We start from the raw sequence: 15,025 nt of genomic DNA on the forward strand, positions 1-15,025 counted from the left end.
CTTTCCCTTCCTTCTTCTTGAGTGGTAAGGAGGAAAACGTAAACATGTCATGGGGAGTTACGGCAGCACCTTATATACTAAGGCCTCTCTGTCCTGCTTTGGGGTTTGCGTTTGTCCAATCACAGGGCAACTGAGAGAAATATGCTGTGGGAAATGTAGTTTACTTTAAAGAAGTGTGATTTTATCAGAATCATGACTTTTGTTAACGTGTTACTGTGTTCTTTTCTTTTGCAGGGGCCAGATCATCAAACAATTTTGTTTAACCATGGGGCAGTACAGAACATTGCTCACCTGCTGGCCTCACCCTCTTACAAAGTAAGATGTGAAAAGTTACGTCGGATTTTATGTTCATTTTCATTAATAGAAAGAAGCCCTCATGTTTTATGGCCTCTTCTGTGATCAGGAGTAGATTTCCTTCCATCCATCCATACAGAATGTAATGTTCTATAAATAAGGTGGTATGGGGCGTATGTGACTACCGCATGTCCTTTTGGGAAATAGTTGTCCTTGCCCATTGTTTTTTTTTTAAATGACATGTATGAGTTGTGGATTTTCACTTGTGAGTAGTATTTCAAGTTTCATTTATAGTACTGAACCTGTTGCTTGAGCTGATGCCTTCAAGTGTATAGGAGTAGTAGCTAGGGGCCATGGGGCAGACTTTGGATTTTGTGTTTAGAGTCTTTCTTGAGGTACACTGACTCAAACGTATGGTATATACCAACATATGTATCAGACTTCAGAATGTACTCTGTTTTAAGATGACAAAAGTTTTCAGGCTTAATTTTCTTTGCTGCCTTTTACATATAGATAAGCAATATTATAACCTGTAATTAAACATGAAGTCAAAATTTAGCCGTTCACAGTTGCATAGCCATGAGACCATAGAAAAAGTGGGACGTTGTCTTGTGTCTTGTAAAAACTAAATAAATCAGAACAAGGAAGCACTAATTTCTACTCTCTGTCTGCTTGTGGTGACACTGGTCTATTGTTTTAGTATCCTCTCTGGTAAGGCCCCACCTCAGACATCTACTGTATGGTTATTGGTGAAAGCTTACAGGGTAAATGCATGTGACACCAGCTCAAAACTAGCCAGAAGCAGGCTGAAGAGCTGTGTACTGAAGCTGTTTCCTCTGCTTTATGCCACACAGGGCATTATAACTCCCCCCAGCTACCCACTGAGACGCACCACGCTGTCTCCCTCCCAACTTCATGGCCATTGTTACTACTACTACTACTACTACTACTACTACTACTACTATTATTATTATTACCTGAATCCAGTTTCTGCCATGTGCACTGGAGCATAGACCCCCCTACCAGTGACCACATCCATACAGAAAAGTGAGTTTTCCCTTCAGTAGCCATCAGCTGCCAAAAAGATGTAGCAGCAGGTAGATAAGATTGAATGCCTGGTATGCTTTATGAAAATTCCAAAGAATAAAAATACTACTTTTTAAAAATAGCTGTAGAGGTGCTGGTGGTTCTCCTGTTACTGCCTTGCCTCCTGCCCCACATGGTATTCTAAATAGACTTTTCCAAAAGAAAAAAAGGGGGGAAAACTTTTTAGGCAGTCTTTTGTTGACCTTTTGTTCTTACAACTCTCCAATATCATTAATTCCCCCTTTTTCAAATTTTCCATCTTTTTCTGCCCTGGATTTATTGGCCATAATAAATTTTAAAACTTAAGAATTTGTGGGGCAGAAAGTGTCTAATACTCTCTGTCATCAGTGTAATTAGCATCTTGTAGAGTGTACCTGAGGGCACGAGCCAGAGCCAGCGCTGCAAGCATTCCCAGTGAGGGCAGACCCTTCAGTTACTTGTCCTGCTGGATCCTGCGCGCCTCCTAAGGTGGTTCTGTGTAGCTTCCGGCTCAGTGGTGAGGATGCAAGGTCATCTGGTGGATGATCCCACAGACAGGAACATAGAGTACAGCTTAATCCCTCTGTCACCTTTATGGTAACATTACTTCTTGATTTAAACCCCATCTCTATCTTATACCCCTGTATAAGAACAGCAAAAAACAAAGCAAAATGAAGCAAACAATCCAGAATCCTTTACTTAAGATCTCTGCACAGAAAAAGACAGGTCCCATTTGACAGGCACTTGATAACTTTTATTAAGCTCCATCCTTCTCTACCTTATAAAGTGTACATTTTGGACAATGTTGTTTAGATTTGATTAGGTATTTTTATTGGTTTAAGTGCAACTTTCTCATATTTTCTTTTACTTCAAGAATTACTTAACTTCTACGGTTGTCTCTGCATATGCAGGAGTTTTGTTATTACCCTGGGTCATTTTGTTTAGTTTTTTTCACAGTCCTAATGAATGACTCAGGCCTTTGAGTGGTCTAGGCAAGTGGCCTGTTTTAGCTGTGCCTCCTGCCTGTTCATAATAAGTAGTACTAAATAATTATTCAGAAGAGGACTTTAGATTCTGAAGCATTAAAATCATATTTCAAAAATTTAAATAAGTAATTCAACTCTGTATTTTGTTGCTGTTTTGACAGGTTCGAATGCAAGCACTGAAGTGCTTCTCAGTCTTAGCCTTTGAGAACCCCCAGGTGTCAATGACCCTAGTAAACGGTAGGCTGTGACTTTCCCTGACACCTGCATGAGTTAATTTATGAATGCCACAGATTGATAGGATTTTTTCACTCATTGTTTTTTGTTTTGTTTCTAGTTTTGGTTGATGGTGAATTGTTACCACAGATATTTGTGAAGATGTTACAGAGGGATAAGCCTATCGAGATGCAGCTCACGTCAGCAAAATGGTAAAAGTCAAAACAGCCTTGGAGAAGGTTCTTTTAACGCTGGAGTATGAGTGTGGGAGTGTGATGCTCACGTCCATCACATCTTGTTGGGGCTTGAGATTTGAAATTGACTAGGCTAGCTTATATTTTTCCAAACTAAACATGTTCTTTTATACTTGGTATAAGGAACAAGGCTGTCATAAAACAGTTTATAAAAAATTATTAAATCTACCATATGTTCTCTTTGTCTTTAGGGTAAAATAACAGAAATCTAAATGGCAATGCATTCTAAAAAGCTAGGAAGACAAAGATAAAGAACCCTAGAGTGTTGGTTAAATTATCAATACAGTTATATGTTGAGTATGGGTTGTGCAGAGTTCTAAGTGTTTAACTCCAATAGAAAAATTAGAATTATGTATTATAGGTTTCTTTGCTTATTCTTTTGACTCAGATTCAAACTGAGTATTTGCCAGTAGTCATTTTGTTTGATTTGTACCCCCATCAATGGTAAGACCTCTTATTTATCATCATCATCATCATCATTATTATTATTATTATTATTAGTAGTAGTAGTAGTATTTCTGCCTGTACACCAGAAGTGGGTATCAGATCTTATTACAGATGATTGTGAGCCACCATGTGGTTGCTGGGATTTGAACTCGGGACCTCTGGAAGAGCAACCAGTGCTCTTAACCTCTGAGCCATCTCTCTAGCTCCCTTTATTTTTTCTTTCTTTCTTTTTTTTTTTCAGTTTTTTTGGATTTTGGTTTTTTTTTGAGACAGGGTTTCTCTGTATAGCCCTGACTGTCCTGGAACTCACTCTGTAGACCAGGCTGGCCTCGAACTCAGAACTCGGTCTGCCTCTGCCTCCCAGAGTGCTGGGATTACAGGCGTGCACCACCACCGCCTGGCTTATTTTTTCTTTCTTAATTTTTCTTTGATTGCATTTATTTTCATTCAAAGCTAAATATAATTATGGAGTAAATTGTTTCTCAGTAGAATTGAATCACTGACCAACCTACAGAGCTCCTGTTTAGACTTCCAAATCCTAATTTCTTTTCTATTTTAAGAATTATTTGTTTATCTTATGTATATGAATGAGTATACTGTAGCTGTCTTCAGACACACCAGAGGAGGGGATCAGATCCCATTACAGATGGTTGTGAGCCATGAGCCACCATGTGGTTGCTGGGAATTGAGCTCAGGACCTCTGGAAAAGCAGTCAAGTTTTCTTAACCGTTGAGCCATCTCTCCAGCCCCCAAATCCTAATTTCTGATGGGAAGCTGCATTGTCTTTGTGAGCTTTCTACTGCTGGTGGACTTGCACTGTTCCACATAACACCCTTAACCCCTTTAACATACCTTAACATCTCTTTCCTTTTTGTTAGGGAAGAAATTAAGCATAAGAAGTATAGAAGGAATAAAAGAAATCAAAAGGAAAGATAGAGACAGAGACAGACATTGGGTGTTGGGGGAGGAGACAGAGAGATGTAGAGAAAAACAAAAAACCCACTTTATGCCCAGTACCTGGCTTCAAAATATATCCACTCATTTTTGATTTTCTGTTATATAGTTAGCCTACTATTTATGTATGTGTTAGTTTTTTGTTTTTTGTTTATTTCTGAGCTAACTGACTTTCATATGAAGAATGTCATAGTGTTTGGGTTTTTCTTTTTTATAAACTCTTAGAAGCAAATAGTGTTTCTATAATGCTTTAAACCTCAAGAATAATGCATGTCATTTTATTCTAGTTTAACTTACATGTGCAGAGCTGGAGCAATTCGGACAGATGACAGCTGTATTGTATTGAAAGTAAGCCAATTAATTATCTTTAAAATGTTGGATATGAATGTTGCTATTCTTGTTTCTTTTTCGACATTTGCATTGTAGTATGGGAATACTGCCTAAAATGACTTTAAACCCCATGCTTTTCTGTGGTATGTGTGTAGTCTAAAATTCAATTTAGATGTATGTGAATATCACAAAATAATTCTATTATTATAATCTTCCTTTATTAGAGAGTATAAAATTGTACAAATATGTAAAACTCAGATGAAGTAGAACTGTTTGCCAGTTACACAGGTGAAGTTATATCTCACCCTCACAGCCCGATCGATGTCAGAGTGCATAAGAGAGTAAGTAAGTAAGGAAAACAGTGATCATCTGTGTTACAGGCAAATGCGTCCTGACCTTAGACAGGCCTGAACCTGTGACCATTTCTAGCAGCCCCGAGAGCTGGAGTCTAGGTTTAGCATGGCTGCTTCTGACTGTTGGGACACCTTATTCCTCGGTACCTGGTTATGAAAATGGAGGCAATAATTCTCACTCAGCCTGTCTCACAGAAGTATTGTGAGGCTAGCCATGCAGTAACATACTCCAGTGTCCTATCTGCTTTAAAGAACAAAACAAATATATTACCATTATTGAGAAGATGAGTTTAAGGATCATTGAAAATGTGAAGTTTATGTTGGGTAGCGGCAGCATGCACCTTTAGTCTCAGTACTCAGGAGGCAAAGGCAGAGGTAGACAGATCTCTCTGAGTTCAAGGCTGCCCTAGTCTACACAGTTCAGGACAGCCAGGACTACACAGGGAAACCTGTCTGGAAAAACAGATAAGCAATCAGACAAACAAATATAAATTTTACTCATTATTCCCAGTGTTCAGGAGGGTTACAAGCTTGAGGCCATCTTGAACTACATAGTAAGACTATAAACAAAACAAAGCACCAGGAAATCATACATTAGTAGATAAATTAGTGACTAGGTTGCATTAGTCTTTGGTGAAAAACATTACCTCCTGAGTAAACACCTATACAGACCTCTATGGGCTTTCATGTAAAGGACTGGCTTATTTCTCTAACTCTTACTATGTTTTTTCTCAGTGTTAATGTGGGTTCAGTAGTACTATCATCAAATGCCTCAATTGGGAGCATTAAACTTAGCATGAATTTGTAGTATTGATAAATATTAATACTAGCAGTGTTAGGAATAAAATAGGAGCTTCTCCTCAGAAGCCTACAGTTGAGATGTAAAGCCTGAACTCGCCTAATAAGACATTGGTGGAACTCGGCACGTTGACTTGTGTGGTAAACAACAGAACAGAGTGGTGCAGCTGTCTTGGAGGCAGCTACGCTCCAGTCAGTAACCCCAGTAAGACTCAGTGGTTTACCATGTTTGGAGGAAGAAACAAGCAGGGGTTCAGAACATAGTGAGGCACAGTTGCCTGGAGCAGCCAAGACAGCTTCCTGTAACTATGAACACTTTAAATTAGATTTAAATTAGATTCATCAGCCTTAGGAATAATACATACGCAAGGCAGTTCTAAGAGTCAAATATAGAGAAATTACCAAGGCTAGTGTCATGGTGTTGGACGCAGCTCAGAAGGTACAGTTGGACTAGTGCCGCCACATTCATTCCAACATGGTACTGGAGAAGTTGACAACTGTGGTTGATACAGGCTGCTGACACTTTAGACCTGGTGGGATTTGAGAAAAGCAAGAATTTTTAAAAGCTTTATTTTGCTTTTGCATCTATAGATATTAATTTCTAAAACAAAAAATTAAGAGGGATCCCAACCATATTGCTAAGGAAAGGGTTTCGTTGCATTAAACGGACAAATATCTTTTAGGCTGAGCACATACCTGGGACAGAGCTGTTGACATGGTTTGATGTGTCAGGAGTTCTCAGATGTCTTTTATAAGGCTCTCCAATAAAGTTTCAAAGCAAGTGGAATTTCTGTTAATATAATTAAGAGGTTAGTGTGCTAGAATAAATAATCTGCTCTGGATTTTGCTTGTTTTTTGCATTTAAACTTCTTTTTCCTCTAAAAACCAGTTGGGAAAATATATCATACGAATATGACTTCCAGCCAATACGCTATTGGTTCAGTTACCATGACTTCCAGCCAATAACACGCTATTGGTTCAGTTACCAAATGCTCTTCATCAAGCTTTTGCCTTTATCAAAAAGCAAATAATTAATTTCCCTGCTTTCAGACTTTGCCTTGTTTGGTTCGAATGTGCAGTAAGGAGAGATTACTAGAGGAGAGAGTTGAAGGAGCTGAGACCCTCGCCTATCTGATTGAGCCAGATGTTGAGCTGCAGAGAATCGCTAGCATAACCGATCACCTCATTGCCATGCTGGCTGACTATTTCAAGTATCCCAGCTCAGTGAGCGCCATCACTGACATTAAAAGGGTATGTGCTTCTGGAGTTTTAAATTTCTTACTGCACTCAGCTTTGAAACAATTGACAATTCCATCCGAGAGCCCATTCAATAAAGGATCTTTTATAGATTTTGAGGCTTAAAAGTCTAGTTTGTTGAGTGTTTTATCATTAGGGTTTTTTTCACTAAACCCAAAATCAAGAAGAGAATTACATTGTTGGCTTCCTTAACTAAGCTAAATCTCCACAGTAGGGGGCTCCTACATTGAGTATTGACTTTATGTCCATATCCAACTCAGTTCAAAGTTACAGAAACTCTAGAGGGGGTCTCTAGTGCCCCCCTCTCCTTCCCCTCCTTCTCTCTCCCTCCATCCTTCTCTCCCTCCTTCTCCCTCCCTCTCCCTCCTTCCTTCTCTTCCCTTCTTCTCTCCCTCCCCTCTCTCCTTCTCTCTCGGTCAAGGGTGGTATGTTTCTTACTTTTGCCTGGTTGGTCTCAGTTTCCTCAGTTTACTGTCCAGTCTTTTGTACTCCCTTTCCCGACTTCCCCGCTCTGTCTCACACACTGCTTTGCTCAGAGGTTAAATGCTACAGTATCATTAGCGTCTAAGGACCAAGCCATGTTTACTTTTCTGAAAATAAAGTTCCTTGGAATTTAGGATTCTTTTTGACTTTTTGCTTGCAGCCTGTTTGCCATTTCCATTTCTCTAAAAGAATCTATTAAAATAACTTTATTTAAGGAGGACATGGCAGATAGGATAATGACTTTTCTTTGTGGTCAAGACAAGTTTATGAATGTGGCAATGGTCCCAAGAATGACTGCTGTCTTCACCTTTCATGTGCTCTGACTCCTGAAGCCATTCACTCAGCGGGCAGTGGTCTGTTTGTCAGTTAATATTGAAAATAAATTATACGTCTGTTTTTTTCTGTTTTTAGGGAGGCCTGAAATAATTGTCTGTGGGACTTGTGTTAGTTACACTCACTGTCCTCTGCTTTAAAGTTACAGGTCAGAAACCAGATGTGATGGCACATGTCTGTAATTCTGACATTTGGGAGGCTGAGGCAGGAGGACAGTGATTTTGATGTCCAATTGTGCTACACAATAAGAGACCCTATCTCAAAAAAAAAAAAAGTCAAGAATAAAACAAAAGTTATGTGTAGCATTCTTCCCTAGTAGCAGTGATGGGCATTTTGCCCTGGGGGTGTTTGCTCACACTAATAAAATATCTCACTAGTACAAACTACACAAGTGAGTTCTGATGGTCTCCTGAGCTTCCTCCCAGCAAGGCAAAGAGTAACATGAACATGCCTGAGGAAACTGACCTGAAAGCTGTGAGTGTCAGCCCGTGTAGCACACAGCACCCAAATGTCAGCACACGTAACACACCTCACTTGCCTGTAGAGGATCATTCCTGATGTTTAGAATCTTTTTTCCATTTCATTTCTTTCATCATAAAACTGGAATAATTTTTAAATGGCAACCATGAGTGAACATTTGATTTGAAATCTTTAGTGTGGTGTTGGATTATTCAAAGATGTTTTAGGTACAAAAGTGTAGCTATTAGACCTACAGAGGGAAATTCTCACATTATAAGTAGATGATTGTCATGATATCCATCCAGATTTGTGTTCTGTGGTGTAAGCTATGACTGGAATGTGGTGAGGACTCCGTGCTCCAGGGCTCAGCTCTTTGGGAGCCGTGTGTGCCAGCATCATTGGATCCTCTGCTGAGCGTGTTCAGAACCACCTCACTCTGCTGTGTACTTTGTATCTGTGGAACATTTTGTTATCATACATTCATAGCCAGCGGCAGCTCACTTACAATGCCTAGTGATAACACTGTCACTGCTTGGGCTGTAGCTGATTCAGCCAGTGCTTTAAGGGGTTTCAGAAGAGGCTTTCTTAGTGTTCTGAACAGTAGCTGCAAATTAAGGTGAGAGGTCACCTTCCCAAAATAGGCCTTTAGGAAAAGGTGTTCATTTAGATCAGTGTTATGACTTTAAGTGTAAACTATTATTGATTCATCTTGTATAGTTACAATTCATAGTTAAATATCCTTGTTTCTCTGTGAAGCCCTGGCTGGCCTGGAACTCATTCTGTAGACCAGGCTGGCCTGGAACTCAGAACTCTACCTGCCTCTGCCTCCCAAGTGCTAAGATTAAAGGTGTGCGCCACCACTGCCCGGCTCAATAATTTTTTTTAAAAATCCTGGACGTACATCTAGTTAGGTAATGGTGGTAACCCTGGAATATTGATTGCTGAGGGTTTTCACAAAAAGTTTTTCTAAAAGTTTTTTAAATGCCAAATTTAGGAAAATATTGGTATAATAGCATTCAGTCTGTCCAACTTGCAGTTGGAGACTGTCTAGCTGTGTCGTCTTTCTGTGCCCCCTTTCAAGAAGCAGATACGGAAGCAAATATCAGTGCTACTGACAACTGCGATCGGAAACACTGGAGTCTAAGGGTTATATCCATGCCAGAGGTTATGATCATCCCTTTTAGACAGAAGTAGACTGCATTTCAAGTCATGCTGACATAGACACAGTAAGATCTCAAATGTGAACAGAGATCAAAAGTAACTAGGAAATTCATTTAGTGACAGTACCAGTGTTACTAGTTGCTACTTTGCCTGAAACTCAGTTATTTTCATGTTTTATTTTTATTATTTTATTAAAATATAACTTATAGACTAATTTGGAATCTCTCTTTCCCCCCGCTTCCTGTAGCTTGATCACGACTTAAAACATGCCCATGAACTCCGCCAGGCTGCATTCAAGCTCTATGCCTCTCTTGGAGCAAATGATGAAGACATCCGGAAGAAGGTGAGTCTGGGAGAGGGGCGTCCCCCAGTCCTGACAGCCAGCAGGCAGGGAGTGACGTCAACCTGAAAGTCGTGGTGAAGAGCACTAACAGTGACTGTTTGAATATAATAAAGCAGAGTGACAAAAGGCATAATTGAAGAATGAATGGGACCTGGATTTGGGGGGTCATTTGTTTCTAGAGCATAGAGTGGCATGGCCAAGCTGGAATGATGCATAACTGGCCTGCTGATTGTGTCATTAATATGAATCATTATGTTGCACACTTTTGCATGTGTTCTGATAAAAATAATTTCTAGCACTGTGAAGCTTTAGACACCTTGAAAGATCTAACACTAGAATTGTAAATGTTATTTATTGATATACCTTCTACTGCATTGAGAAATTTAAATCTCTATTGTATATTGTTCTTTAATAATGTGGCTTAGTTTTATGTTTTGATTTAAAATTTTTATTTTATTTTTTGCTACTGTGCAAGTTTAATGTGAATAAAATCTTTGTGGAATGATGATTTTATGTTTAGTGAGTGGTCATCTGAATTTTCCAGCTCTTCTGAAATGTCTCACTGGTACCTCACCCCCATGTTAGTGTGACACTGAACTTGTGTTCCTTATGGAAGTAGTTCTAGGCAAGAAGGACAGTGTAGTGTTAAAGTGTGACTTAGCCCCCACCCCTGCAGACCACCAGGCTAGACTTATCACCCAAAACTCACAGTGTGATGGATTCCGCTCAAGGAGTGGCAGACATCAACCAGCTGAACCACATGTCCTGCCATGAGTGGCTGTAGTAACATTTTTTTTTAATTGAACATGATGATTGAAATGACTCTCTCCATCAGTATTAGTATTTTAAGGAGAATCGTGAGAGAAATTACAAAGTATTTGCACTTACCATGATTCAGAGAGGAATTTAGGCTTCTTAGAGAAATAAAGGAACCAACGTCAAATACATTGGATGAGACACATTGAAAAAGAATCATCCTTGAAGAAACCAAAGGAACAGCAAAAAGATTAGAGGGTGAGGAACTTTGATTTTAACACCAGTTTAAAAAGCACAGCCAACAGCAAGCTGAGTTTTCCATGTATCTCAGTTACTGAGAGGTTTTTGATCTCTTAACGTGTTTTTAGTACATGACTTACAAATGTCATTTTTGACAACTGTGATGTGCACTTGTGAACTGTTACTTCAAAGCACATATTAGAGATGTGGAATTACCTGTGTCTAACCATGGTTTATGGATGTTGACACTGAAATATTTTGTTCACTTTAGACATATGGTATATCACAAAAGAAGACGATGGTAACTCAGATAGATAAAATTGATGATGCCATGGAGTGTATAATTTATGACTGAGTTATTAGGAAACAGGAGGAATATTTTATATATCCGTACAGCTCCAAAAGACCATGCCCTAGACTAAAGGAAGTTAGATACATGGACCATCATGGGAATAGGATGTTCATTTGTACTTCTTTGTACTTTTTTGTCAATAAATGATTGTTTTGGAATTAATGACTTAATACGTGATACCGTGTTCTAGAAGTACTTGCAACATAACAGTCTAATCAATAGTCTACTAAAACCTGTATTCATAATGTGTACAAATGTCTGGTAAGGTTGTTGATCATTGCTGTAGAAAGTTAACAAATAAAGAATAAGTTATAATTGTTTAAAAACTATAGTTTTTAATGTGTGTGATAAAGAAAAGTTACTGTGCTATTCTTCTGTGATGGGATTATTTAGTATTTTTAGGAAGTTACTTAATTCTGGTAAATTGCTGAGTAGTTTACAATTTATAGAACTCACTGAAGAAATTGTAAAGTGAGAATTATAAAAAACAAATTATGACAATCTGCTTTAAAAACTGGTCTTAGAAGTGGAAAAAAAACCCTTATTTTCAGTGTATAAAAAGTGATAACTTCTTTGAATGCACTTTCTATTCCTTTCTTTTCATTGAAATGATTATTTGGATAGATGGAATTTACTTTTCCCATAAAGTATTTCTTTCTCTTTTATACTTAAATCTTATGTAATTTGATTGTATTTTTTGTGTAGATTCTTAACGTACACTGTAATTATTTTTTAATATAGCATTTATACTTGTTAATATAGAGTTTCAGTGTACTAATGTATATGTGAATAATCTTGATAAGAAATTTGCCGGGCCCCTCAAAACAAAATTTTATTTTATTTTTTTATTTACTTTTTGCGTGTTCTAACTATAAAGATGAAATGTTCAATTGGTCTGGTTTTCATATTGGAAACAGGAACCTAATAAGTAGATAGTATTCATCACAGTGCCCTACTATGGCCAGCTAAGGAAAGGCAGAAGAATAAATACGAGAAAACCAGAGCAAAATCCAGGCACAGTGAGAAGTAAACACAGCTGTAAAGGAAAACGGCAGCCATCTCTCTTCTAGAATCCTCCCTCCCTCCCTCCTCCCCTGTTTTGAAAGATGGCCAAAGGTCTGTTGTGTTATTTCTTGAGTCAGACAAAATTCAGTGTTAAGACTGAACATGATCTCCATGTCTGAGATTTGCAACCCCATGATTTTTTGGAATCATGTCACTGTATTTTCATTAAAAACAATAAAAACCAGCTGCTCCTGCAGCTTAAAAGAACTCAGTAAATATCTGTTGAACAAGAGTTGGGTGTGGACTTGCACACCTGTCATTCTAACACTTGGGAGATTGGAAGCCGAAGAATCAGGATTTCAAGGTCACTCTTGGGTACATAGCAATCTTGAGTCAGTCTGGGTTCTATGAGATCTTGTGCCAACTCTTCCCCCACCCCCACCCACTTTCTGTTAAGTATAGAAACAGAAATGCAGAAATCATACTCAGGGTGATGTTTCATTTAGTATGACGGAATCACCCTATCTCCAGTGCACAGGAAAGTTGGTGTTTTTATTCCTAGCTTTTCATCGTTTATCACTCTGGCATACTTGCTAATTTCTTAACTGCTTGTAGTGTCTGGATAAAAGGATAAAGCAAGGTTCTGATCGTGAGAGTGAAGGTATCATTGGCTGGGTCAGGAGGAGAGGAAAGCCCAAGACAGTATGGGCTCACTGAGCTTAATGGTGTCATACCTTGCTTAGAATTCAGTCTGCCTGGTAACCACTGATTCTGAGTGGATTACGTGAGAGAGAATAAGGACATGGACAGGAAGCGAGAGCTCAGTAGAGTATTTTAGCTGTAACTAAATTGACAGTAACACCAAGGAGGTGTTAGCTCTGATCTCTGTGAGGGGCAAGTCCAATTCCTAATGATACCACATCATAGTGTTGGCTAGAAAGCGGAAGTTCAGCTCATGAGGTGGGACAAGATGTAGAGGAATAAGCTTCCATGTGCAGGCTTGGCCTGTGAATGGTTAAGACATGCATAGACAGCAGTAGCAAGCAGTTCTGTAGTTGTGAAGCCAGTTCTCTTCTAATGAAGACACGAAGACTGTCACTTCATTTTATACCTATTGATCATCAGGGACATTAGAAACTGAACACCTGTTACTCTGTTGGAATCTCTTCAAGGAGATAATGGAATGATGTTTCAGAAACTTAGGAAGTATTCATTGGAGGAAAATGGCAATGGGTCAGAATAAATTAACCGCAAGGAAATTACTACAGTAAGGATGTTGTCTCTGCTTTGGTTAAAACTAAGTTAACATTAAAAAAGTTAATGAAGCACTGATTGTAGTCACTGTCTTTTCTGGGGCTCTGACACGGTGAGCCTTTCAGAATGTTAACTCTTAATGTCTGAGCACTGCCTTTTTAGCTGGTGATCCTCTGATGAACTAGAATGTAAGCTCGGTGAGGGCAGGAGTTCTTTATTTGTTGCTCATTACTGCATTCCTAGCATCTACAGCTCCACGATGTGGGCGATAAACATTTGAAGAATGAATGGCCCGTGAACAGAGTAATCAAAGAAATGGATGAATGAGCTGTGTGGTAGGATTACATTATTCTATACTGGTTATCAAGTTCTGTGTCGACCTGGCGTGGTTAGGCACTGTCTCAACTTCTCCAGCAGTTCTCTTTGTATGAGAAGAGAACTTTAGATGAGAGAAATAGAAGTCTGTTCCTTACAGTCAAGGGCTTGCCTTAGATACAGCATAGAGAAAACACAGATAATACTCAGCTTTCAAGAGGCAGGTAATCCTAATTTCTAAATGTCTACTAACCTGGATTATAGGTCCAAGAGAACATATTTTATGTCAAAGTAATCTTGACTGTTGTGTTCTAGTTAGAAGTGTGGGCATGAGTAGTGCCAGACAGAACTAGACCAGAACTAGCATACCAAGGCCCTGCACCTCAGCACTGTGAGGTAGAGACGAGAGTCTCTTCCTTCTCTGTGTGTGATTTACAAAAAATGATAAAATTTACAATTATGAATCTGGAATACATTTTCTAAGCTAAACATATGTAGTTTGTAGAAATTAACCTGACTGAGGAATCAAATTGTTTGTTAAAGTGATATTATACCTACTTGAAGTGTTTTCTCACTTAATGAATGTCTGTTGTTTTTTTAAAGGCCAGTACTGTCTTCAGTTATACATTGACTAACTGAACTACTACTGTTGTAATTGCTCAGGAGACAGGCATCTCAGAAGAGACCTGTAGATCAAGACCATTTAAAACTCAATCTGCTTTATAAAGCCTTAGCAAACCAGAGGAGCGAGACATAGTCAGGCAGCACTTGATAGGGGCATAAGAAATCATTTGGAATAAATTAGAATGTACCTGTTGTTTTGAGTGAAATTGAAGTCTAATTGCTTTGGGGTCCTCACTTTTAATCTTTTTAAAATGCTTTTTATTTCACATTTCAAGAACTGGAAAGTTTTCAGTTATGCCTTCTGGGGCGATTTACATGGCTTGAGGCAAAGCAATCAAGGTTGGGATGCTTTTTCTTTTTTTAAAGTGACAGAGTCAGGCTATGTCCAGGCTAGCTGACACTCCTGGTCTAAGCAGTGATGCTCGGACTAGCTTTTTATCTTTAAATTGAACTTTGGGGGAAAAATGAGCAGTATAAATAATGGCAGAAGAAAATAAAAACAAAAAAGGCAACAACAAAAAATGAGAATCTCCTTTCTATACCTTTTCCTAGCAAAGAAGATTCAACATAATGTACTTATGTTTAGCATGATGTTGGCCACATAATAAGCACTCAGTAAATGGTGTCAGTTGTTTGGTTACTTTAAATTACCTTATCAGAGACACAAACACTGCACATGTCTTTTGTGTGTTTGAAGAAAAGATGAGCAACATTTGAGATGTAAATATGGATTTATAATGAAGGACGTC

The 15,025-nt window shown here is 38.6% G+C and overlaps 1 protein-coding gene across 5 annotated transcripts in view; it reads left to right on the forward strand.

The window, feature by feature from the left end:
• The window catches only part of Armc8 (armadillo repeat containing 8), an 89,846-nt gene that overhangs the window by 39,583 nt on the left and 35,238 nt on the right, over nt 1-15,025 (forward strand). For 4 of the 5 annotated variants that reach the window (XM_052187553.1, XM_052187552.1, XM_052187554.1 and 1 more), the window contains exons 7-12: nt 235-315; nt 2,507-2,582; nt 2,680-2,770; nt 4,501-4,561; nt 6,745-6,945; nt 9,635-9,730. In XM_052187553.1, coding sequence (XP_052043513.1) covers nt 235-315; nt 2,507-2,582; nt 2,680-2,770; nt 4,501-4,561; nt 6,745-6,945; nt 9,635-9,730 — 606 coding nt within the window. The remainder of the gene's footprint in view (nt 1-234; nt 316-2,506; nt 2,583-2,679; nt 2,771-4,500; nt 4,562-6,744; nt 6,946-9,634; nt 9,731-15,025) is intronic. The other variant, XM_052187555.1, reaches the window with a different exon arrangement.

This window comes from Apodemus sylvaticus, chromosome 7 (genome assembly GCF_947179515.1).
Source record: "Apodemus sylvaticus chromosome 7, mApoSyl1.1, whole genome shotgun sequence".
Taxonomy (NCBI): Eukaryota; Metazoa; Chordata; class Mammalia; order Rodentia; family Muridae; genus Apodemus; species Apodemus sylvaticus.